The sequence below is a fragment of the Tauraco erythrolophus genome, chromosome 2 (assembly GCF_009769465.1).
Source record: "Tauraco erythrolophus isolate bTauEry1 chromosome 2, bTauEry1.pri, whole genome shotgun sequence".
Taxonomy (NCBI): Eukaryota; Metazoa; Chordata; class Aves; order Musophagiformes; family Musophagidae; genus Tauraco; species Tauraco erythrolophus.
The window spans coordinates 73,173,990-73,195,852 of record NC_141466.1 but is presented as its reverse complement, the minus strand read 5'-3'; the positions used below and the strand labels follow the sequence as shown (position 1 = coordinate 73,195,852).

General features: G+C 64.9%; 3 protein-coding genes across 3 annotated transcripts; all 3 read right to left on the bottom strand.

Annotated features, from left to right (window-relative positions):
• Positions 1-949: 949 nt before the first annotated feature.
• On the bottom strand, positions 950-4,734 carry TRIM54 (tripartite motif containing 54). Its single transcript, XM_086625894.1, has 11 exons — positions 4,390-4,734; positions 3,918-4,090; positions 3,542-3,713; positions 3,373-3,468; positions 3,033-3,266; positions 2,728-2,750; positions 2,431-2,555; positions 2,069-2,170; positions 1,789-1,827; positions 1,560-1,620; positions 950-1,241 (listed from the first exon to the last, which is right to left on the bottom strand). The coding sequence occupies exons 1-11, from the start codon at positions 4,555-4,557 to the stop codon at positions 950-952; spliced, it is 1,485 nt and encodes a 494-aa protein (XP_086482020.1). The 5' UTR covers positions 4,558-4,734.
• Positions 4,735-6,558: 1,824 nt separating this feature from the next.
• Positions 6,559-8,517, bottom strand: DNAJC5G (DnaJ heat shock protein family (Hsp40) member C5 gamma). Its single transcript, XM_086624918.1, has 4 exons — positions 8,405-8,517; positions 7,930-8,143; positions 7,666-7,819; positions 6,559-6,641 (listed from the first exon to the last, which is right to left on the bottom strand). Exons 1-4 carry the CDS (start codon positions 8,515-8,517, stop codon positions 6,559-6,561), a joined length of 564 nt encoding a protein of 187 aa, XP_086481044.1.
• Positions 8,518-9,797: 1,280 nt separating this feature from the next.
• On the bottom strand, positions 9,798-20,392 carry LOC104374211 (uridine-cytidine kinase-like 1). The gene is made up of 14 exons (XM_086631469.1): positions 20,146-20,392; positions 19,698-19,804; positions 19,436-19,606; positions 18,816-18,887; positions 18,305-18,494; positions 18,135-18,196; positions 17,591-17,607; positions 16,769-16,867; positions 10,925-11,018; positions 10,754-10,816; positions 10,416-10,538; positions 10,231-10,338; positions 9,992-10,148; positions 9,798-9,871 (listed from the first exon to the last, which is right to left on the bottom strand). Exons 1-14 carry the CDS (start codon positions 20,390-20,392, stop codon positions 9,798-9,800), a joined length of 1,584 nt encoding a protein of 527 aa, XP_086487595.1.
• Between the last annotated feature and the right edge of the window lie 1,471 nt (positions 20,393-21,863).

Here is a 21,863-nt window from a genome sequence, read left to right as displayed (position 1 = left end):
AGGCACTGAACCGGGGTCACCTGACTGGCCAGGCAGCCGGGTGGCACTCTCAGGTTCATAGATAGCATCAAATGTGGAGGGGACCTGTCACACTGCTCGAGGGCAGAGCTGCCGCCAGCAGGACGGAGGAGAGGGCCAGCGGGACCTTGGAAGGACAAAGGCTAAGTCCTGCCGTGGGCAGGCAGAGCCTACATCTACAGCTGGGGCGAGCTCAGCACCGGCCAAGAGGAGGGAGCTGTGCGGGGCTGTGTTGTGCTGTATCCCACGGTGAGCTCAGCTGAGACACTGCCCCGGCTCACACACCCCCCCGCCCCGTCCCCCATTCCCCCCCCCGCCCGCCCCAAGCAGGGTCCATGCTGGGAACAGCTGGAGCTGTGCCGGCCTCCCCAGCCCCTCTTGAAGACTTGTCGTGCTCTTGGGAGGAGTTTTTCCTGGTATCCAATGGGAATTTCCTCTGCTCTAGCTTCTGTTGCCAGCTCCTGTGCTGTCCTTGTGCCCTGGGGGGGTTCTGGCTCCAGCTTCCCCACTCCAGGAGGCAGCTGAGGGGTCTCCTCTCCCCTGGCTGCACAAGCCTGGATCCTGTCCCCACTGTGTCCCCTGCCCAACTGGGTGTCCCTGCCCATCTGCTCCTGGGGACCCAGACTGGGCCAGGAGGCAGCCGGCAGCAGGGGAAGGGTCCAGCTGGCACAGCCTGGGCACAGGGGTCTCCCTGGCCTCGCAGACACCCCACTGGGGCTCAGCTTCTGCCCCCAGGATCACCAGGACCTGCCACATGCCAGTGTTTCGCTTCCCTGGCTCCTGTGGGTCTGTCCTGGCCCATCGTGTGGATTCCTGCACCCCAGCCCCTGGCCAGCTTGCTGTGGGATGCCCAGTCTGCTGGGTAGGGGAGGTGGCAGCACAGGACACCCCCGCAGTGCCCCAGACGCAGGGGACCTGGCTAGCCCCAGCCTCAGCCCCACCAGGAGCCCCATGCCATATGCATCATCCGCTGCATCAGCCGTGACGCCACGGTGGCGTGGGACAAGGTGGGTGACGCAGCGGTCCTCCCAGGGGGCCTGGCCAGCGGGGTGGGGGGCACGGGCCCCGACGCGGCGCTGGTGGCGGCGCTCCCGGCTGTGTACTCAGCCAGCTCATCCCAGCACTGTTTGCTCGGTGCGCCCAGGGACAGTGCTGCCGAGATGGCATCCGGCCCAGCGGGGGGGCTGGGGGGCCAGACACTGATCCTCGCCCCCAGGTAGGGGCTGCGGGGGGGGGGCAGAGCCCCAATCCCGGGGGACTGAGGTGTGAAGCTCCTGGCTGCGGTCCTGCCCTGGGCTGCACCGGGGCTCCCTGGGGACACAGCTCCTTGGATGGGGTTCCAGAGGCACCGCTGGGATGGCGGGCACAGAGCTGGGGGGATGGCACACACACTGCACCAGAGACAACATTCTCACACACGCTTTAATGTCAGAGAGGGGCAGCGCCAGCATTTGGGGGATTGCAGCGGCAGGGCTGGAGCTCTGGGACAGCGATGAGCCAGACGGTGCCGATGCTGCCCATGGCGCCGGCTCAGTGCTGACCTGTGCAGGAAACTGCCCTCAGCATCATGCAACGGGGATCCCGGCACGCCCACCCTGGCCCCTGTAGGTGGGGAGACAGGGAGGGGGCCTGGGGGGCCCTGAGGTATGACCTCTCCCCCTCTGCATCCCCATCTCCACACCCATCTGTCCCAGGAGGTGCCTCCTCTGCCCCACGGCACCCCATGGTCTGGCTCATCCCTCCCCGCCTCAGCCCCAGCGAGGGTCTCACCATGGGGGGAGCTCACCGGCTTCTGCCTCAGCCCCACATCTGCAGGGGGAAAATGGGGGACAAGCTGGAGAGAGGGACACCCCGGAACGCCACAGAACCTGTGCAGCCACACACAGGCCACAGCACAGCCACACAGACACGGCACTGGCCACAGCACATTCCTCCCTCCATTGCCGCTGCAGCCCCAGCCACCCCACTGCCCCCAACCACCCCCACAGCCCTGGGGCCAAGCACAGCAGCCAGGCATGGCACAGCATGGCACAGCACCATGGAGACTCACCGTCCGTGGCTTCAGGCACCTCCAGGCTGTCCAGCCGGTCCTCCTCTGCTGCGGCCTCGCTGCCGTCCCCAGGTCCGTCTGGCTCATCCTCGCCTAGTGGCTCTGCAGGACAGGGGGACAGGTCAGTCAGGGCCCTCCCTCCCCAGGGCACAGGCAGCCTGGGGACACCCCGGGGGGTACATGATGCAGCAGCCCACGAGCCAGAGGGGTCATGGTGCAGGTCCGACCCTGCAGGATCCCTGGGCAGCGGCCGAGGGGCCACATCTCCCCATTCCTGTGCACGAGGGGGTGCGTTCCAGGCACGGCATGAGGTGGTGGGGGACTCTGCACATGCACAGCAGCATCTGTCCCAGCCCCAGCACCTGTCTGGAACTCAATTGTCCTCAGCATCTCTGCCACATAGTCCACATTGATGGAGAAGTGGTCCATGTTCTCGTAGCCGGGCTCCGGGCGGCTGCTCATTGACACCTTGGACATATCCGTGATCCTGCAGGGCAGGCAGACCCCTGGGAGCTGCCACGGTCCAGCACCCACAGAGCCCCCATGCCCCAACCATGGCCCAGCCACTGCCATGCCCCTTGCTCCACCCCCGCCCCCAGTGCCCCCAGCCCTGTGTCCCTCACTTTGCCCCTGCTCCCAGTGCCCCCAGCCCGACTCACTTTTTCAGGAGCTCCTTGGAGTGCTGTGGAGGAAAGTGGGGGGGGTGTCAATGTCTCCCCAGAGCAATGAGACCTGAGACCCCGGGAACTAGATGACCCCTGCCACAGCCCGACCCCACCCCACTCCAGGGGCACCCGCAGACCCTTTGGAGTGACCACGGCACATTCCTCCCCCAGTCCTAGGGCAGCCCCAGACCCCCTGGAGCGACCTGGGCCCCCAGTTTCCCAGCACAGCCTGGGGGCAGCCCCAGCCCCCTCAGAGCGTTCTGGCCCCCTGCACCTCCGCAGCCCCTGCCCACACAGACCTGCAGGTACACAGCCATCTGGGGCTCCTCCATGGCCTGGATGGCTGACTCCACCAGCTTGGAGGAGGCCTCCAGGTGGTCGCCGTACTGGCGGATGAGGCCCCGCACGCGCTGCACCTTCGTCTCCTGCTCCCGCGCGATGCTCTGCAGCAGCTCCTTCTTCCGCTCCTCCAGGATGCTGTACAGCGAGTCAAAACGCAGCCCCAGGTGCTGCTTCTGCCGCCGGCTGTTCTCCTGCAGGAGCGCCAGGCTTGAGGGCTGTCCTGGTCTCACAGTGTCCCCACCGTGGGCATGGCCCCAGGGCTGTGCGCAGTACCCAGGGACACCCCCATGGCCCCACCTCGATAGTGTGGCAGATCTCCTCCATCTGGGTGATGATGGCCTGGATGCGGTCGTTCCCCGCCACCAGCATGGCAATGCCGTCGCTGAGCTCACTCTGGGATGGAATGGGACAGGTGTGAAGGCTGGCTGGGCAGGCAGCCCCCAGGTCCCCACCACTTGTTACCCACCTTCTGGCGTTGGTAGACGGCGGGCAGTGGTGCGACCTCACAGTCCTTGTGCGCCCCAAAGACCTTGCAGAGGGAGCAGGTGGGCGCCTCGCAGCGCAGGCAGTAGATGTTGATCCGCTCGTCCTCGTGCTCCTCACACATGAGGTGCTGCTCGGCCTTGGCGTGCAGGGGCCTGCGGGCAGGGGGCCGGGCACCGCTGCCCACCGGTGGGCCCCGGCCCCCAGGGACACCTCCGATCCCCGGGACACCCCCGACCCCACGTGGGCTCTGTCACCCCCCCAGCCCTGTGCCCGCAGCCCTCCCCGCGTGGGCTCCCTTTCGCCCACGGGGCTCGCTCCCCCGTGGGGCCCCCAGTGCCCCCGTGGGCTGCCCGCACCTGGCCGACTCCTGCTTGTAGATGTCGATGATGTTCTCCACCAGCAGGTTCCGCTGCAGCCCGTACACCCCGTGCCGGTCCAGCACCACCTCGTGGCGGCACGATGGGCACCGGAACCGGCCGCCCGACGGCACCGCGCTGGAGCCCCGCGACTGCCACAGCGGGTTGGAGGCCTGGGGGACGGCGGGTCACGGCCGTGGCACCCCCCGCAGCCTCCGGCAGCCCCCTCCCGGGCTCTGCCGCCGAGAGCGAAACCCTGCGAAGCCCGGCCCCCCCACCCCGGGCCGTGTGCCCCCCATCCCCTGCGCGGGCACGGGCACGGCCCCAGCTCCCCGCGCACCGACGCGACCGGGCCGTCCCCTCCGGGCCGGTAGCGGCCCCCAGTGCGGCCCGGCCGAGGGTCCCGGCGGCTCGTCCCGGGGCCAGGCCCGGTCCCAGTCCCCCCGCCCGCTGGAGTCCGGTCCGGGCGCACCTGGAAGACGTCGTTGGCGCATTTGCGGCAGAGGTTGTGCTGGCAGGGCAGGATGACTACGGGCTTGGTGAACATCTCCAGGCAGATGGGGCAGATGAGCTGCTTCTCCAGGCTCTCCATGCTCCGCGCCTCCGCCAGCAGCGGCTTCAGCCCCACCGCGAAGTTCATCGCCGCGGTCCCGGTCCGGCCCGGCTCTGCCTACCACGGCCCCACTCCGGCCCCGGCCGCCCGGTGCCCGCTCTGCCCCGGCCCCAGGCCCGCTGAGCGCGGCGCTAATTTTAGCCGCCCCCGCCCCGCCGGGGCCGCCGCAGCTGTCGGCGGCGTCGGGTGACACTGAGTCACGGCGCCGCGGCGGGGCCCCACCGGCGCGCCCGGCCCCGTGCCCCGGCCCGGCTGACCCCGGGGACCGGCTGACCTACCGGGATCGGCGGGCCCACAGGCACCGGCAGCCCGGGCGGCCTCGGGGAGGCAGCCGGGGCAGCGGATCCCGTGCCGCACACCCTCTCGCCCCGGACAGACCTCCCCGCCGTGCCCGACCCACCCCAACCCAGCCCTGAGCCCTCGGCAGGACGAGGGGCTGGGGCCGGTCCCGCCCGGCGCCGGGTGCCCGGGGCAGGCTGGCGCGGGGTGCGCACACCGGGCAGGGAGCAGGGCCCGGGAGGTGCGCGCTCCCCCCGCAGGCAGCGAGGCCGGGCTGCCCCAGGCTCCACGGACCCCGTCCGAACAGTAGCGTGGAAGGGCGCCCGGGAGGGCCGGTGCCAGGAACACCCCCGTCCCGCCGCTCGCCCGGACACTCCGGCTATATTTAGGGGGTGAGACAAAGCCCGTGCGGCCGCGGGCGGAGGCTGCTGCCTTCGGGAGCGGGAGCGAAGGGCCAAGGGCTCGCTCTGTCCCCGCTGGCCCCTCGCCCCGCTCAGCAGGGACGCAGCTCCCGAGAGAGCAGGGCAGGAGCCGGCCAGCCGGGCCGGGCAGGGAGCCGGGCTCCGGGCTCCGGGCTCCGGGCCGTCAGCGGCACACGCGGCGGAAAGAGCCCCAGGGCCCAGAGCTGCCCCCAGAGCGGGGCCAGCCCAAGCCACTCCACCGCAGCACCGCTGCTCCTGCCCAGGGCAGCCAGCTCCCGCGGGGCCGCAGGGAGACAGGGATGGGGCCGCACAGCTCGTCAGTGGCGGTAGGAACCGGGACAGTCCCCACCGGCGCCCCGGTGGGACCTGGGTGCCTGGCCAGGCTGCTGCGGCCCTGTGCGCCCGGCAGTGCGGAGCAGGAAGGTGCAGCCTCGGGGGAGCTGGCATCGGCTGGGGGGCATGGAGCTGTCCCAGGAGCGTGAGAAGAGACAGGGGTGACGATTAGCCCTGCGAGAACGCAACACTTGGGACATGACCCACCTACGCCGCACCCGGCTCAGCCCACCATCCCCACAGGACCCACAGCCACAGCCCCCCGCACAGAGCAACGAACGATCGCACTGCGGAAAGTTCAGGCAGTCCCGACGAGACAGAGACCACACAGAAACGTGCTCCCCTCCTGTCAGTCTTTAATGGTGCCCATAAAATCTATACAAACCCAAGGAAAGTGCCTGTGTGGGGCCCAGCCCTGCAGGGAGCCTGCCAGCAGCGGCGACCACAGGGTGCAGCCAGTGCCCCGGGGCCGTGGCAGGGCAGAGAGGAAAAGGGGTACAGAAGGTGGCACCCCAACCCCACGAGCAGCATTTGGCACCCAGCAGCCCTCAGGAGGGTCCCCATGAGGGCATGTAGTGGGCTCAGCCCAGCCCCAGAGGTTACAGTGCTAACGGTCTCAGACACGCTCGGCCACTGCTCGTAAGCTCCGGAACCCGGCACAGAGAGGTCTCCGCTCGTGGCTGCTTGGGCCAGCGGCCGGCACCCAGGGCCAGACAGGGCCACAGCAGCAGGCGAGGCACTGGGGATGGGGTGCAGCGGGGCGGGCGCCGGGCCACCTCTGCTGCCAGTGCTGGGAGACAGGGGCATTGCCCTGGAGCTCGAGCAGGGGCCGGAGAGCCTCTGCATTGATGCTGGCCAAATTAACCTGAGATTCTAGCCACCCTGAGGCTGGAGAGCCACCCCGGGTGGCGTGACCAGGGTCCCGGAAAGTGACAGTCCCAAAGGAAGATCCCTGCCTGGAGCCCTGGGGGAGCCGGTGGGACTGAGGCCAGCCTCAGGCATCAGTCGTGGTGCTGGCAGCCGGCGAGGGGTCGGCGCTGGCAGGCGGGGGCTGCGCCACAACAGGTATCTGCGGATCTGGAAAAGAAGAGCTGCAGATCATCAGCTGAGCCCCATCCCGTTGCGACAGAGAGCAGGCATCTGGGACCTCTCAACACCCTCACAAAAGCTCCCAAACCTGTAGCCAGCGCACAGCCATGAAGCAGTGACCCCCGCCCCACAGAAACCCACAAAAGTGATCAGTGGCAATCCCTGTAGACACCAAGATGGCCAGTGCCCAGGAAATGAAGCCAGCCTAGAGCACGGCTGCTTTCCCCATGCCCCTTCCCCAGCAGGGCATGGGCCCGAGTGTCTCTCAGCCACAGACCTGTGCAGGGGCTTCAGGGAGCCCTTGCCCAGGGGAAAACGGGGAAGGAGAAGGCATCCCCCCATGGCCTGTGTGGCGGTTCCCTCCACTGCTGGCACCAGCCCCGGTCCAGACAGGAAGTTCTGGACAGAATCACAGGCTGGCAGTCAAGCAAGAGATGCAGCTAAGGCTGACCTGATCCTCAAGCTCCAACCCCCATGTAAGATGGAATCACAGAATTGTTTAGGTTGAAAGAGACCTTGGAGATTATGAGTCCAACCGTTAACCTAACACAGCCAAGTCCACCACTAAAACATGTCCTTCAGCACCACATATACACATCTTTTAAATAGCTCCAGGGATGGTGACTCCACCACTTCCCTAGACAGCCTGTTCCAATGCCTGACAACCCTTTTGGTGAAGAAATTTTTCCTCATATCCAGTCTAAACCTCTCCTGGCACAACTTGAGGCCACTTCCTCGTGTCCTATCACTTGTTACTCAAGAGAAGAGACTGACCCCCACCTCGCTATAACCTCCTTTCAGGTAGTTGTAGAGAGCGAGAAGGTCTCCCCTGAGCCTTCTTCTCTCCAGGCGGAACAACCCCAGTTTCCTCAGTCGCTCCTCATGAGACTCGTGCTCCAGACCCTTTGCCAGCTTCGTTGAGATGGGGGAAGACCTCCAGAGCCCCACACAAGAGAAAGCCAGGTGGTCTCAGCCACTGGGGCTCAAGACAGACGCAGACAGCCCGACTCACCGCCATCCTCCGCACGCATCTGTGCCTCCAGGTCCTTGGGGTCGACATACTTGTAGGACTCGTCCTCCTTCGGCGGGCAGCACGTCCCGCAGCAGAAGAAGCAGCAACAGCAGCAGCAGCAGCAGGTGAGCACGCCGCAGCACAGGGCCAGGGCCTGCAGAAGAGGGGATGGCAGCCCCCGTGAGATCACCCGAGGCCCGCCGAGCCCCCGCGGCGGCAGCCCCGGCGATGCCCCGCGCTGCGGCTGGGCTGGGCCGGGCTCACCTGGAACCACCACTTGGACATGAGGAAGTAGTGTTTGACGGCATCATCCCCGAACTGCTCGGCTACGTAGAGCCCCAGGGAGCCGTACTGGTCGTAGAGCCGGCGCTTGTCCGCGTCGCTCAGCGTGGCGTGGGCGCTGTTGATCTCCTTGAAGCGCTCGGCCGCCGCCGGGTCATCGGGGTTCTTGTCCGGGTGGTACTTGAGCGCCAACTTCCTGCGGGGCGCGGCGGTGAGACGGGCCCGGGGCGGCCCCCGCACGCGCGGCCCCGCCGGGACGGGCCCCCCCCGGCCCTCACCGCCAGCACGGGCCCCCCGGGGCCACTCCCCCAGCCTCACCCCCCCCCGGCCGGTCCTGGCACCGCCTCGGCCCCGGGACGGTCCCCCCCGCCCGGCCGGTCCCCGCACTGCCCCGGCCCCGGGCCGCTCCCCCCGGCCCCACCGCCTCGCTCCCGGGCCGGGCCGTGCCCCGCCGTACCGGTACGCCTTCTTAATCTCCTCGGGGGAGCTGCCCTTCTGCAGGCCTAGGACGCGGTAGAGGCTCTCCCCGACGCGGGACAGCTTCCGCTGCTGCCGCCCGGGCTCCTCCATGGCGCCCGCGGTCCGGCGGGGGACACAGGGACAGGGACAGCGACACCAACCGCCCCGGCCCCGCGCCCGCCGCCGCTTCCGCCCGCGCCCGCCGCCGCTCTGCGCAGGCGCCGCCCCCGCGGTGCCGCTCCCGGTACAGCCCGGCACCGCCACACCGACACCCCCGCACGGTGACACCGCCCCCGCCGCCCCCGGCACACAGCGACACCCCCGCGCAGGCGGGAGGTGGGAAGCAGAGCCCGGGGGTCGCGCTGCTCCTTTATTGGGGTACAAAACGAAGGCGGACGGGGCAGCGGGGAGGGGGCAGCGCCCCGGGGCTGGGGGACAGCAGGGCCTCTCCATCAGCGAAGCCGGGGCGGGGGCCGAGCCCCGGGCCCCCGGCCCCGACCCCGCGCCGGAGCCCTTCCCGCTGCCGCCCTTTCGAAGAAGAACCTGAGCAACGCGGGCGGCGGCGACCGGGGCTGGGCACGGTACGGCGGCCCCCGGGACACCGGGCACGGCGGTGGCTGCGGGGCGGGGCTGGGCCCCGGGGACGGCCCCCGCGGAGCCGGACAGCCCCGGGGCCGAGACGGCAGCGGGAAGGCGCGTGAGTATCAAACTCTGGCACCGGCACGAGGCCGAAGGCAGCCCCTGCTCTGCTGGCACCACCGGCCAGCGGGCAGGGAGGGATGGAGTGTCAGATCGGTGGGGACGAGGTCGTTCCTGGAGGAGATCCCCCATCCCTGATATTTTTCAAGTAGCTGGCCGGCCCTGCTGGAGAGCCAGCTGGGCAGCGGCTCAAAATAAATAGAAATAAATACAGATTCCAGCAAGGGAGCCTGCCCCGCACCCAGACAGGGCCTGGAGGAAGCCTCGAGGGGTCAGGATTCCCTCCTCCTTCTCCCCCGGGAAAAGGGTGACCGCCCCCCCAGGCACAGGCTGCAGGGAGCCCACCGCTCCCTCCCCCAGGCATAGCTGGCCTGGGGTACAAAGGCAGGTCTCGGGGGGGGGGGGGGGGGGGGGGGGGAAGGGGAAGGAAGACTCCATCTCCCCATGGGCCGGAGGAGCCACTGTCCCTCCCTCCTTGGAAGGGAGGATCAGCCCCACGAGAGGCTGCTGCTGCAGGGTGGAGGAAGAGACTGGTGGCAAGGGGCTCATCCTGCAGGGCAGGAGAGCCGGGTGCTGGCGGGCCGTACTGCAGGCGGGTGGGCACAGGCTGGCAGCTTGGAGCCCCTCCTGGGGGCAGAGGTGGGGGGCTGGCCCCATGGCCAGCCCCGCTGGTGGCCCGGTGGCCAGCCAGCTCAGCAGTCCATGCCATCGCTCTCGCACCAGGCAGAGGGGCCGTCAGTGCCGAAGTATCTGTCCCCAAAGTTACCTGAAGGACAAGGCGACAGAGTGAGACAGTGGCAGCCCTGGCCCCATGGCATTCCCTGCTCCGGGCTCCCTCAGCAGGGCCAAGGGCTGTGACACACAGCCTCCCCTTGTCCGCCCTCACCGATGCCCGGGATGATGTGGAACTCCTCGTTGATCCTCTTGTCCACAGCAGTGGTGATGATGTGGACGTGGGGAAAGGCGTAGGCCACGGAGTGCACCCCCATCTCTGCCATCAGCAGTGACAGCAGGAAGATCCTGTCCTCCTGCACGTCATGATCCTGTGGCACATGGAGCCATGAGAGCCCAGCCGCTGCCAGGAAGGCCACACCCCCCACCACCCCACCACCCCCGGCCCCTCACCAGCAGCACACGCACTGCCATCATGGCCGCAGCTCCCGTGGACACAGTGCTGTCCATGAGGATGACATAGTCCTCGCTGATCTCCTTGGGAAGGCGCAGGTAGTGGAGCTGCGGAGCAAAGGAGAGGCGGTCACCCACCCCGCGGTGCTGGGTGGCTCTGCGCCAGGGTGGTGGGCGCCACTCACCTCGGGCTCCCCCGTGTCGTGGTTGGTCTGGATGAGGATCTTGCCCAGGCGGATGTCCTTGCACACCGCGGTCAGCGCCTGCTCCATCGTCTCCCCGGCTCGCAGGATGGACACGCCTGTGATCTGGGGAAGGGACAAGAATGCGTGTGTCCGGCGCTGCGCAGGGGAAACAGCCGCTCTGCTGAGCTCCTGCAGCTCTGGCACCACGGGAGAGGGGAACAAGCCCTGCCAAGCACAGAGACGGACCCCAGGAGCTACCAGGTTTTCCCAGTCTCTGCCGACTCGAGACGGGGCAGCTGCACGCTTGTGGGGAGAAAGGGTTTGGGACAACGTCTCACCCTCTGCCTGTGGAACCGCTTTCCTTCATACGTTGTCCCCTGGGGCGTCTCCACAGTGACCGACTGCAGAAAGGGGAGAAGAGAGTGTGCATGAAGCCGGGTGCCTGCGTGGCCCAAGGGCTCAGGAGGGAGAGACGTGGCCACAGCCGCACCCGAGGAGCCATCGCTCACCTTCAGTGGCAGGAAGGAGAGGGCATGTTCAATCAAGAGTCTCATCAGGCGCTTGGAGTAGAAGATGAATTCATCCCTGGTCGTATCCTTGTTCCTGTTGAGGGAGGACACCCACGTGAGATGAGAGCAGAGTCCCTGCTCCGCTCTGCAGCCAGCACAGCCAGAGCGCCGTCCATGGGTACCTGGAAGCTCTCAGGGATGAGACACAGTCGCTGCTCATTAATATTTCAGGGCTTGCTGAAGACCGAGCATAACATGAGCAGCCAGGTGCAGAGGTACACCCTGACCCTCAACAGAGATGAGAAGCGAGCGTGGAGGCGCAGCATCACTCGCTCCGAGCACCACCTCTGACTGCTGCTCAATCTCTGCTGGGGTGTTTGCAGAGCTGGAGATTTAGCATGTAACTGATGGCCATGTGGAAAGAGCCAGGAGCAGAACGGCGGGTGGGAGCAGCAGAACGTCAGGCAGCACCAGCGGTCCTTAGGGCAACAGCGAGGCAGGAGCAAGCAGCGAGTGTTTCGCATGGGCCCTGTCAGGGCAGCACACCCAGGACGGACGACGGCATAGCAGGACAGCCGCTCCAGGAGCACCTCAGGGTGGAAGAGACCAGACTGCACCATGGCCAAGAGCAGCTGGGTTACCCAGCACCAGTAACGGGAAAATGTCTGACATATTCTCAACTCCTCTCCGTTTATTTACCATGTTAGAGATAAACTACTGCCAGGAATCGGACAGATTTTGAAATCCCTGGCATGACCTCATCATGACACTGAAGTGCTGAGGGCAGCAAGAAATAAGATAAATAGAAAACAGAATAAAACCACGATGTGCTTGTAATTCACAGGAAACCTTCTCTTCTCCCCCCCAGGAGTAAAGCCATCCATACGCTGGCCAACAAGCCGAGCCCGGGGCAGAGGGGAGAGGCCGGCTCTTCCACGGGAGCATTTTGGCCATCAGCACACGCGTGTTACAGTCTAACTCGTTCCTCACACACAAGGAACTGCGGCACGAAACCTGGCGCTGCCTGTGACACACGGCGCTGGAAGCACAGTCACACAGGCAGGCACAGCACTTCCCTCTGGGCAGGACCATCCCAGCCCCACGTCACTCTGAGGGCCATTTCCAGGACAGCGGAACAGCTCCTCCACCAGCACCGTCAGGGTCAAGTGCCTGAAGGCAAAGTACCTAGAGCAAGAAGTCACTCGGCAGGAAAAGGAGATTCTGAGATTTGCTAGTGTAAAACGTGACCATAAAGAATCCGCCCATGTCTCGCTATACCCCTCGCAGTCTACAGCTGCTTTGGCAAAAGAATAAGCAGCAGGTTGTAAAATTTAAGTGCCATTTTACTGGAGAAACATCAAGAACAAACTTCTGGCTCCCTGGCTGAAGGACAACTCGGAGGCGGATGACACCGAAGGACTGGGCTTAACAAGACGTGGGTGAAGTCTGTTTTCTCATCTGAAACCAGTGTCTAAAGCACCACAGCCTGCAAACACCCCTGGTATTTTCTGGAGAACCTAAGGAACAAAAGAACCCTACAGACATTTGCCAGTTACCAGATGGAAGAGGTGGAACTGGCAACAGTCCAGAAGAGGCAGAAGGATATAGAATATTTTTACTCTGTATTTTAGGACATCATCTGCCACTTCTCGCATCACCCCACGATGACAGACAGCCCACCCAACAGTGCTCAGGAGAAGGATAAACAGTCGCTACTATCCCAAGATATTTTTGCAGCCAGACCTGAGTATCTCACAACTGAGACATCCGCAGTGACCAGAAAATCCAACTGACATGGACACTTCCAACAAGCCCGGGGACAACGGGAGACTCCCAAAGAAGCCAGAAAATCAACTGTGGTCTGGAAGAAACAGGCGCTCTGCCTACATGCTCTCCAGCGCGGGCTGTCGGAACGCACACTCCCCACAGGTGGGCTTCACCCACACGCTCGCCCATGGCAGCTCAAGAAGCACGGCCTGAGCTCCAGGTGCACAAGCCTGCAGCAGCCCTGCCTCCACGAGCATCTCTCCCAGCTGCCACCTGTGACAAGCCCCGCACCTGCCATCGGTGCCGGCCGGGCAGTCGGCCACCCCGGCCAGCCCCTGACCTGAGGGGGGACAGGCCTGTCGGTGCTGCTGCAGAGGCAGGTTCCTCCGCAGCACCCAAAAGGCACCCCAGGGATGGAGGAGCACCCTTGGCCCCTGCGACCTGAAGGCCCCAGCGTGCCTCCTTTTTCATGCAGGGGTGAAGGCATCCAAGCGACTTCTCACCCAGGGGACAAGCACCCGCTGACGATGCAAGAGGAAAGGGGGGTGCTGCGAGGGAGGGCAGCCCTGACATCCCCTGGCAGCAGCAGAGGACCCCCCCGCGGTGGTGAGAGCGGGATCGCTCCTGCCAATGCCTCCGTGTCAAGCGCGTTCCTCTCTTCAGCTGGCAGAGCGGTCCCAAAGGGGACACTGCACACCCCACTGCACCACAGTGTGGGCTTGGACTCTCCTGCCATTGCCCAGGTAAAGCCCGAGGGCACACGCCACTCCAGGCACTGCCCACCCCCTCAGCACAGGGGAAGTCAAACTGCGAGCCAGGAGCCCACCACTGGGCATAGCAGCGCTGCAGCCAGCGGCTCCCGAGGACCTCCATCCTCCCTGGCACTCTCAGCAGGAGAGCACTGGGTGGCCTGATGGGGACCAGCAAGCGTCCAGCAGGGAGCCTGAATGCGGTGTTGGCTTAGCCCAGGAACAGGAGCGTCCGTAGCTGGAAGCCAGCCATTGTGTTCAGTCCCCTGGGAAAATTGTATATGGACAGTTTTCATGTTTGAACCACCTTCTCTGGCGCTGGCAACTTCCTGGCACACAAGGAAAAGGTTTCTTTGCCCCTCACTGAAGCTCCAAGAGACACACACGTCTCAAGGGCAGCTCCAGCGCAGGGCAACGTGTCCTCCCAGAGCACAAAGTCCAAAGGCCCAGGCCAGAGCACAGGCTGTGCTGTAGGGGATGTCCCAGAGCCTTCCCACAAACATGTGGATACTCGGATGCAGAAAGAAAATGCCATTCTCCTGCAGCAGAGAGAGCCCGAGATGCTTCAGGGCTGTTGGGGGGGCAGAAAGGACTGTCCAGGTGCCGCAGAGTCCTGACGCGTGGCACCAAACACTCCCACTGACTCTGGTGATCTGGACCCAATACTGAAGCATCTCCTAAGTTGGAAGATGTGACTCATACCCTTATTACACCGTCCATCCTCAGCTTGATCATGAATAAAATCATTCAGCCACTGTAGTGCAGGACTATTTTTCAGTTTCCACCTCTCCACAATAACAGAAAATCGCTCTGGAAACCACTTGTCCCCGAGATGCCAAGCCTAAATTTGCCATGACTATACTCAGTGAGCTGCTCATCTGCTGCCACAACGTCATCTTCCAGGAGGGCCCTCGGAGACAGCAGGCTGGAGCACAGAGGAGCCTCCAGTGTTGAACAACAGGGGAACTATGTTGGCCGGCAGCAGCCTGGCAAGCCAAGACCAACAGGCTGTCTCCAAGGGAGCCACACTGGGAAAGGCAGGACGGAAAAAGGGAGGCTGAAGGGAAATCTTCATTCACAGCTCTCCGGTGCATCCGCGGACAGCAGGTTTGGCATGCCAAGGCGCTCCAAAAGACACTACTGGTGGGAGCACTGGCACTCCATGAGGGCTGCCGCTGTGGAAAGGGGCTGACAACACCGCGGCAGCCGGAACAAAGACGAGAGGTCAGATTTGCCAAGACACAGTAACTCCACGCACTGAGGTGCGGGAAGCTTGGCAAAAGGCATGCACTTGACCCCCTGCCAGCCTGGACCCCTCTAGGGAGCCCAGAAGAACGTCGCAGGGGGGGAGTAGCACCTCCGGAGTAGAGGGAAGCCTAGAGGGTCATGCACGAGGACCATGAACAATTCCACACCATGCTGAAGTCACGCAGAAGCAAACGAGCGCTGCCAAGTATCACCTACAAGTACGGAAACACAAGCTGCCTCGCTGCCGCCGAATAAAGGCACTCTTTACCAGAAGGGCTCCTCAGCCTAGAGAGGGATCTTAGTAACAGCACTGCCTCGGCTTTCCCTGCTTTCTTGGGCTGCGGCAGGATTCGAGGGGGTGGCTGACAGGCCAACGCCCCTCATAAATGTGGTATTTTTCATTTACCATCTGGAAGAGGCAAAGTCCGCCTTCCCGCAGCCCTGCTGCTTGCACCGGCCAGCTCCGGCAGCGCAGCGCCACTACGGTAACTTGAGACCAGCAACGCTGCTGGACTCCAGCCGCAGCCCGCACGGGTCTGATCCCCTCCCTCCCCAGGACAGCTGAACAAACTCCTAAGTCTAAGCAGATTAAGGTTATTAGACGCTTGTGGCATAAAGGCGGAGGCACAAGGGACCGTTCCCAGCAAGGTGAAAGGACGCAGGCTTCAAGGAGGAAGATGGGAAGTACAGCTACAGATGAGAGCGGATTCAGTGCCTGCGGTGCTATGCCTTCTGGACCAGGGCTGGTCAGACCTGCCCCTTGGCACTGCTAAGGGCTAAGCCCAGGCTCACGTTCGTCTGGGAGCAGCACACCCTGGCGTTGTGCTGTTGGCTCTCCCGAAAGAACAGGAGGAGCCATAGGTAAGAGGTCTGTGCCAGAGCCTGGGAACAGGAAGGCTGGAGACGGGGTACGCTGCCGCACAAAGACTTGCGTTCTTCTCTCCCTACATGACCTCGGGTGAGGGAAAACTGTTCCTTTGCAAGGAAACCACATTCAGCCTCTAGAGCTGCTGTTCCCCCAGGATCTCCCTTCCACCTCCGTCTACCGCTGAGTGCACAGATAGCGGATGAGTTCGAGAAATCAGCTCCGGCCATGAAGAAGCCACCACCAGAGCACTGGAGCAAGAAGATGCCAGAGGGACACAGTCAGACCTGCTCCAAAGTTCCCTTCGCTGGACCTGAACTCAGAACTACTAGAAGTCTGCAGCCCAGGAGTGAGGTACGTGGGCTTTGGACACTGGCACAGGTCTCTGCCCGGTGCACCTGTGGTGCTGCGTCGCCTGGCGAGGCACATCACCCAGATTTTTACTTCTGTGAACTGCCTTTGGAGCCTGCACTTCGACAGGGAGGAGTCACCAGAGCAGCCTAAGAAGGAACACCTTGCTTCCTACAAGGAGATGCTCAGCCTGCATGCGGTCATGAGGTTACATTCTCCAGTCTCCGTCTCAACACGCGGGTGCTGGCAGCCAGCCACAGCGCCAGCAGGGCAGGACAAGAGCCCTGCTGACCTCAGCATCCCCTTTGTGTTTTACAGCCCAGCGATAGAAACGCTGCAAGCTTCTGCAACCGCAGGAATAAGGAACGTCTCAGTGGCCCCACGGGATTCGGCTCTTGACCCTACACTAACGCTACCGTCACCTGGAAAAAAGGAGCATCGGTGGTGAACACAAAGACCAAGCGAGCAGCAAAGTCACGGAAGCGGCAGCCTGGGTCCCTTCTGTAAGCCGGCTCTAAATCCAAGTGCCTCAGGAGAGGGGCAGCAAGGGCACCCCACCCCAAGCCCCCAGCTGCCAGGCCTGTGCTCCAGCTAGGAAAGAGCTAACCCGTCTCCTCTCTTGGTAAGAAAAGCCTGCCCATGGCTCAAAAGTCACCCCAGGGCAGATGTGCCAAGGCCTTGTCAACAAAAAAGCGTCTGTAGGCTGGAGCCAGCTCCGTTCAGCAGTTCTGCTCCAAGAAAACACCCACGTCCGAAGCCCGAAAGGCAGAGGAGGGAAAACACACCAGGTTTTGTAGCGTGATCCTACAGAACAGCCCTTCTTTGAGGGACGCGGAAGAAATCCCGAGGGAGGCAGGGACCCACCTGATGATGGTGTGCATGCCTCGCACCTGCGGCGTGTTCTCCAGGACGCTCAGCGTCTTTGGCAGGGGCTGCCCTTGGTGGGCAGAGGCCAGAGCTGCCCTGCAACAAGGAAGCAGTGATCAGAGCTGCACAGCACACACACACAGAGCCATCGTGCCGGATCCCCTCGGAGTGGGATACAGCCCCCAACTGAAGGGAGGCTCCTCTTGGAGAACCCGTCGCACAGGCTGGATGCCAGAGAGCGCTTGGCCTTCCTGCCCTCATCCCTAGAAAAGCCCATGTGGTACCAGATACAAGATTTCAAAGCAGTGCCACCCCGTAGAACGGCAGTCTCCGCATACAAGCCTCTGCCAGCACCTGGGGGGTGGGAGCAGCAGCTCTGCATGGGTAAGACCTTCCTAGGCACCTTGGGACAGGGCTGCCCGGGTCACGGGTACGAGGACTGTCCCACTGAGGCTGCCTACACTGTGTCCCAGAGAACAGGGACTGTCCAGGGTGCTTCTCCCACAGAAGGGACAATCCAACATTCAGGGCAGGAACCACACTCTGGAAAATGACAGGAGCAGCGCAGGGAGCCAGTCACACAACCGAGCATAGCTGCTGTGGGATGGGCTACACAGGAGCCTGCAGCCACAGCGAGACAACCCCAAAGAAGCTGCAACACAGGGCAGTCAAAGAAGAGCAGCTACGCTTGGGTATCTCTGCAAAGCTTTTGTCAGCAGGGACAGAGAAGACGCAGGACTCGGAGAAGAGCAGGTGCCAGCAGCCCTCCACCCCAGCCCAGGAACCGGCCCCTCTGCGGCTGGCAGGGTCCCCACGTACCTGACAGTGATCTCGCGCTGGGTGGGAGAGCAGAGTCATCCAGCGTGGCAAAAGCGGAAAGAAAGGATACCCAGTCACTGCTCCGGCCAGGCACAGGCACCGGGCAGCCCCCACCCACCTCCCACCCCTTCTCCTGGGGCTAAACCAAGAGCAGGAAAACCACCACTGGCACAGCCGGGAGGCAAGGGTGTGCAGCCGGGGCGCAGCCAGGGGCGAGTGAGGTAGGAACCGCCGAGATCAGAAAAGCTGACTGGCAATCAAGGGGGACGGCAGGGAAATGAGGCCAGGGCAAACCGCAGCTGCCAGGCGTCACTGCTGGGGTGGGCGCTGTGCCCAGACCCGTCTCCATTTCCCCAGCCTCCATGTCGCAGCTCTGTCTGCCCCAAGAGCTGTGCTAAGACCTTTTGTAAAGAGAGAGGCGACACTGAGACCCTCTGTGTGCTCCAGGAGCACAGGGCTGTGAGCAGCCACATCCTCCCTCTCACATGCAGAATCCTCCTCCTCCTCGCCCACACTAGCAGCAATCCACCAGCCCACACCTCACCTTCTCCAGCTGGCTGTGCACATGCTGCACAATGAGGTCCAGGGCCACAAAGTTCTCCCCACCTGACAGGAGAGTGGGGAAGCCGGGTCAGACACACGCTGACCCAACCCCATCCCAGAACACCGTCTCCCGATGCTCGGTCAGGTCCGGCAAACACAGCGCAGCCTCACCCCTGGGCACCACGATGTCGGCGACCTGCACAGTGGGTTCGATGTACTGCTCGAAGGCTGGCTTCACAAACTTGTTGTATTGCTTGATGACACCCACGATGTCGCGCCCACGTTCCATGATGTCGCGTTGCAGCCGCCGCACCAGCCGGATGTCAGAGTCCGTGTCCACAAACACTTTCATGTCCAGGAGCTGGAAAACTGGGAGGGGTGAGCACCCCCTATGCAGCCCCCCATCAGACCTGCCTCGATCCCCTTGCCCACAGCCCAGCCAGGTCTGACCCCCCCCCAGCAACGGCATCCAGCGCTGCCTCCCCTGAAGCCTCTGACATGGAGGTGCTCTGCCAGCAAGTGGTGGGTGACCTCTCCCTCCGTAGGCCCCAGCCACCACCCTGCCCCAGCGGCACCAAGGGCTGGGCCACGACAGCACCCGTCCCACCCGCAGCACACCGCCGCACACCGCCTGCCCCACCACGCACCGAGATGGGCCACCAGCCACATCAGGCAGCGATACCTTCAGCAACTCCTTGTTCGCAAAAGCCAGTATCCCTTCAAACACGATGACGTTGGCCCCGTACACCGTTTTCTGTGGGCAGATAAGAGCCAAACTCATCCTGCCCACTCACACACACTGCAGGAACACCCACACTCGGCACAGTCAGCACCTCAGCCCCTGACCCACGCTGGGCTCTCACCACCTGTGGGTGGGACTCACCATAACCGTCCTACACCACCCAACCCTCAATGGCGCATACTCTCACTCCTGCACTCAATACCCCAGCCCTGCCTTCACTCAGAACCCAGAGTCTTGCTCCAGAATCCCACACCTCTGCCTAACGCCTTCCCGCAGCCTCCATCCTTCCCGCACTCCTCCTCCATGCTCTGCACTGCAGTCTCTCCCCAGACTCTGCACTGGCCCCTGTTTCCACGTCCATCTTTGTGCTCCCTCCCTGTCCCCACACCCCGATCCCCTCCCAAGTGACTCTCCCGCACCTGCTGGCCCCCTGCGCCTCTCTGGCCCCACAGCCCCCACACACCCTGCTCCTGCCCCATAGGTGTCCCCCGCTTCCCAGGGGCTCTCCCTGAAGCATCCAGCCCTCCCGGGGTCTGTCCCGGCTGCCCTGTAACACCTACCCACTCGCGACGGCGGCTGTGCGTGGTGAAGTCGTAGACGGGCACCTTCACACTCTTGCCCTTCTTGAGCTTACGGAGGACGCTGATGAGCAGCTCGAAGTCGAAGGCATCGGGGTGGTCAAAGTTGTAGTCGCTGCGGGCCGCCAGCGCCTGCTGCCCCTCGTCCAGCACCTGCGGGCACCGTCCCCGCTCAGCACCGCACCAGCCCACCCCGCGCCACCGGCCGGTCGCTGCTCAGCACCGCGCCGGCCCCGGCCCTCACCTTGTAGAAGGAGTCCATGGAGAGCAGCACGACCCAGGGCACGTCCAGCGCTTCTATGATCCGTGTCGCCACCGTCGTCTTGCCCGAGGCGCTGCCGCCGCACAGGCCTGCGGGCAGGCGGGTGGTGGCACCACGGCAGCCCCGGCTCCATCCCTTCCCCAGCCCGAGCCCCGGCCCCGGCTCCATCCCTTCCCCGGCCCGGCCCCCGCTCCATCCCCTCCCCGGCCCGGCCCCGGCTCCATCCCCTTCCCGGCCGGCCCCGGCTCCATCCCCTTCCCGGCCCGGCCCCGGCTCCATCCCCTCCCCGGCCCGGCCCCGGCTCCATCCCCTCCCCGGCCCGGCCCCGGCTCCATCCCCTCCCCGGCCCGGCCCCGGCTCCATCCCCTCCCCGGCCCGGCCCCGGCTCCATTCCCTCCCCGGCTCGGCCGCGCCCTGGCCCGCCGCTCACCGATGACGAAGGCCTCGTCCACGGGCGCCCCGGTCTCGCTGTACCAGGGCGGCCGCCCGGCCGTGTAGATGGTCCGCTTGCTGGTGCGAAGCAGCGGCGGCTCCGGCTGGCACTGGCTGGCGGTCCGCCGCCGCGGGGCCGGCGCCAGCGGCAGCCGGCTCAGGAGGGAGCCCAGCGGGCCGGGGCCGCGCTCGGGGCCCGCCGCGCCCCACGCGCCGCGCCGCTCCTCCGCGCCCGCCGCCGCCATCTCCCCGCGCCGCCACGGGCCGGGCCGGGCCGCGGGGGCTGCCGGGACGGGCCGCGGCAGCACGCGACTCCCGGCGGCCCCCTGCGGCCCCGCCCCGCGCGATCCCCGCGCCGCGGGCAGCGGCTCCGCGGGTGCGGCGGCGCCTCGCACCGGCCCCCGTGGGCCGCCCGCCCGGCTCCGGCGAGGTCACCGGGCCCTTCCCGACACCCGCTGACCGGTGGAGGCCGGGCCCCGCCGGGGTCCCCCCGCGCAGCCCCCCGCTCCGGCCCGGCCACCCGGAGCCGCTGCCCAGGACCACGACCAGAGTCTCCAGGGTCGGAGAGCCCGTCCCCTCCCCGGGCAGCTGGTGCCCGTGTCACCCTGACACTAAGGAGCGTGTCCCCGGGTTCAGAGGGACCCTCCCGGGGCCCAGTCTGCGCCCACGGCACTGGGCAGTGCTGGCAGAGCCACCTCCGGCCTCTCGGCACCTCCCCCGGGTACTTACAGCCACGGATTCCAACCCCCTGAGCCTCCTCTGCTCCAGGCTGAGCAGTCCCAGCTGCCGCAGCCCTTCCTCACGGGAGATGCTCCGGTCCTGGCCTGGGCTCTCTCCAGTCTGCTCACGTCTCTCTCGTACCAGGGAGCCCAGACCGGACCCAGCACTCCTGGGGCAGCCTCACCGGCACTGAGCAGAGGGGAAGCTGCCTCCACCAGCAGCGCTTTGCCCCACGCAGCCCAGGGCACCGTTCGCCCTTTGCACAAGGGCACGTCGCTGGTTCACCACCAACTCGGTGTCCACCAGGACCCCCGGGGCCTTCCCTGCTGAGCTGCTTTCCAGCCGGGCAGCCCCAGCATGTTGTGGTGCTGCGGGGCTGTTCCTCCCCAGGGGCAGGACCTTACACTTGGCCTTGCTGAACCTCAGCAGGCTCCTGCCAGCCCAACTCCCAGCCTGCCCGGAGCCCTCTGCATGACGGAGCAGCACGACCTTCTGCTGCACAGCTGCTCTCCCAGCTTGGCGTCACCTGCAGACTTGCTGAGGGTACGCTCTGCCTGATCCTCCACATCGCTAATGAAGACATTGAACAGGACTGGAGCCAGTGCTGACCTCCGGGGTACGCTGGTCCTGACTGGCCTCCAGCTGGACTTTGAACCACTGATCACCACCCTCCGGGCCTGGCCGTGCAGCCAGTTGTCCATGCACCTCCCTGTCTGCTCATCCAGCCCATACTTCCACAGCTTCTCTAGGAGGGTCCTATGGGACACGGAGTCACCAGGCTTCCTGAGGTCTGGGCAGCCAATGTCACTGTGCTCCCCTTGCCTACCAGGCCCACCATCTCGTTCCAGAGGGTGGTCAGGCTGGCCAGGCACAACCTCCCCCTGGTGAAGCCATGCTGACTTCTCCGGATGACTTTCTTGTCTGTCACATGCTCAGAAATGATTCCCAGGATTAGCTGTGCCATCGCCTTCCCCGGGACAGGGGTGAGGCAGACCC

Bases quoted from the DNA above. Each gene is read 5' to 3' on its own strand.
- TRIM54 (XM_086625894.1), bottom strand. From the start codon at position 4,557: ATGAACTTCGCGGTGGGGCTGAAGCCGCTGCTGGCGGAGGCGCGGAGC. The intron at 2,751-3,032 runs GTCTGTGTGGGC...TTTCCTCCACAG, and splicing joins AGATGGCTGTGTACCTGCAG to CACTCCAAGGAGCTCCTGAA. The intron at 1,621-1,788 runs GTGAGACCCTCG...CCCCACCTACAG, and splicing joins GCCGGTGAGCTCCCCCCATG to GGGCCAGGGTGGGCGTGCCG.
- DNAJC5G (XM_086624918.1), bottom strand. From the start codon at position 8,517: ATGGAGGAGCCCGGGCGGCAGCAGCGGAAGCTGTCCCGCGTCGGGGAG. The intron at 7,820-7,929 runs GTGAGCCCGGCC...CCTCTTCTGCAG, and splicing joins TGTCCAAGTGGTGGTTCCAG to GCCCTGGCCCTGTGCTGCGG. The intron at 6,642-7,665 runs GTGAGTCGGGCT...CTTCTTTTCCAG, and splicing joins GATGCGTGCGGAGGATGGCG to ATCCGCAGATACCTGTTGTG.
- LOC104374211 (XM_086631469.1), bottom strand. From the start codon at position 20,392: ATGGCGGCGGCGGGCGCGGAGGAGCGGCGCGGCGCGTGGGGCGCGGCG. The intron at 18,197-18,304 runs GTGAGGCTGCGC...CTCTCCTGTCAG, and splicing joins CGACATCGTGGTGCCCAGGG to GTGGGGAGAACTTTGTGGCC. The intron at 10,149-10,230 runs GTGAGGGGCCGG...CATGTGCCACAG, and splicing joins TGGCAGTGCGTGTGCTGCTG to GATCATGACGTGCAGGAGGA.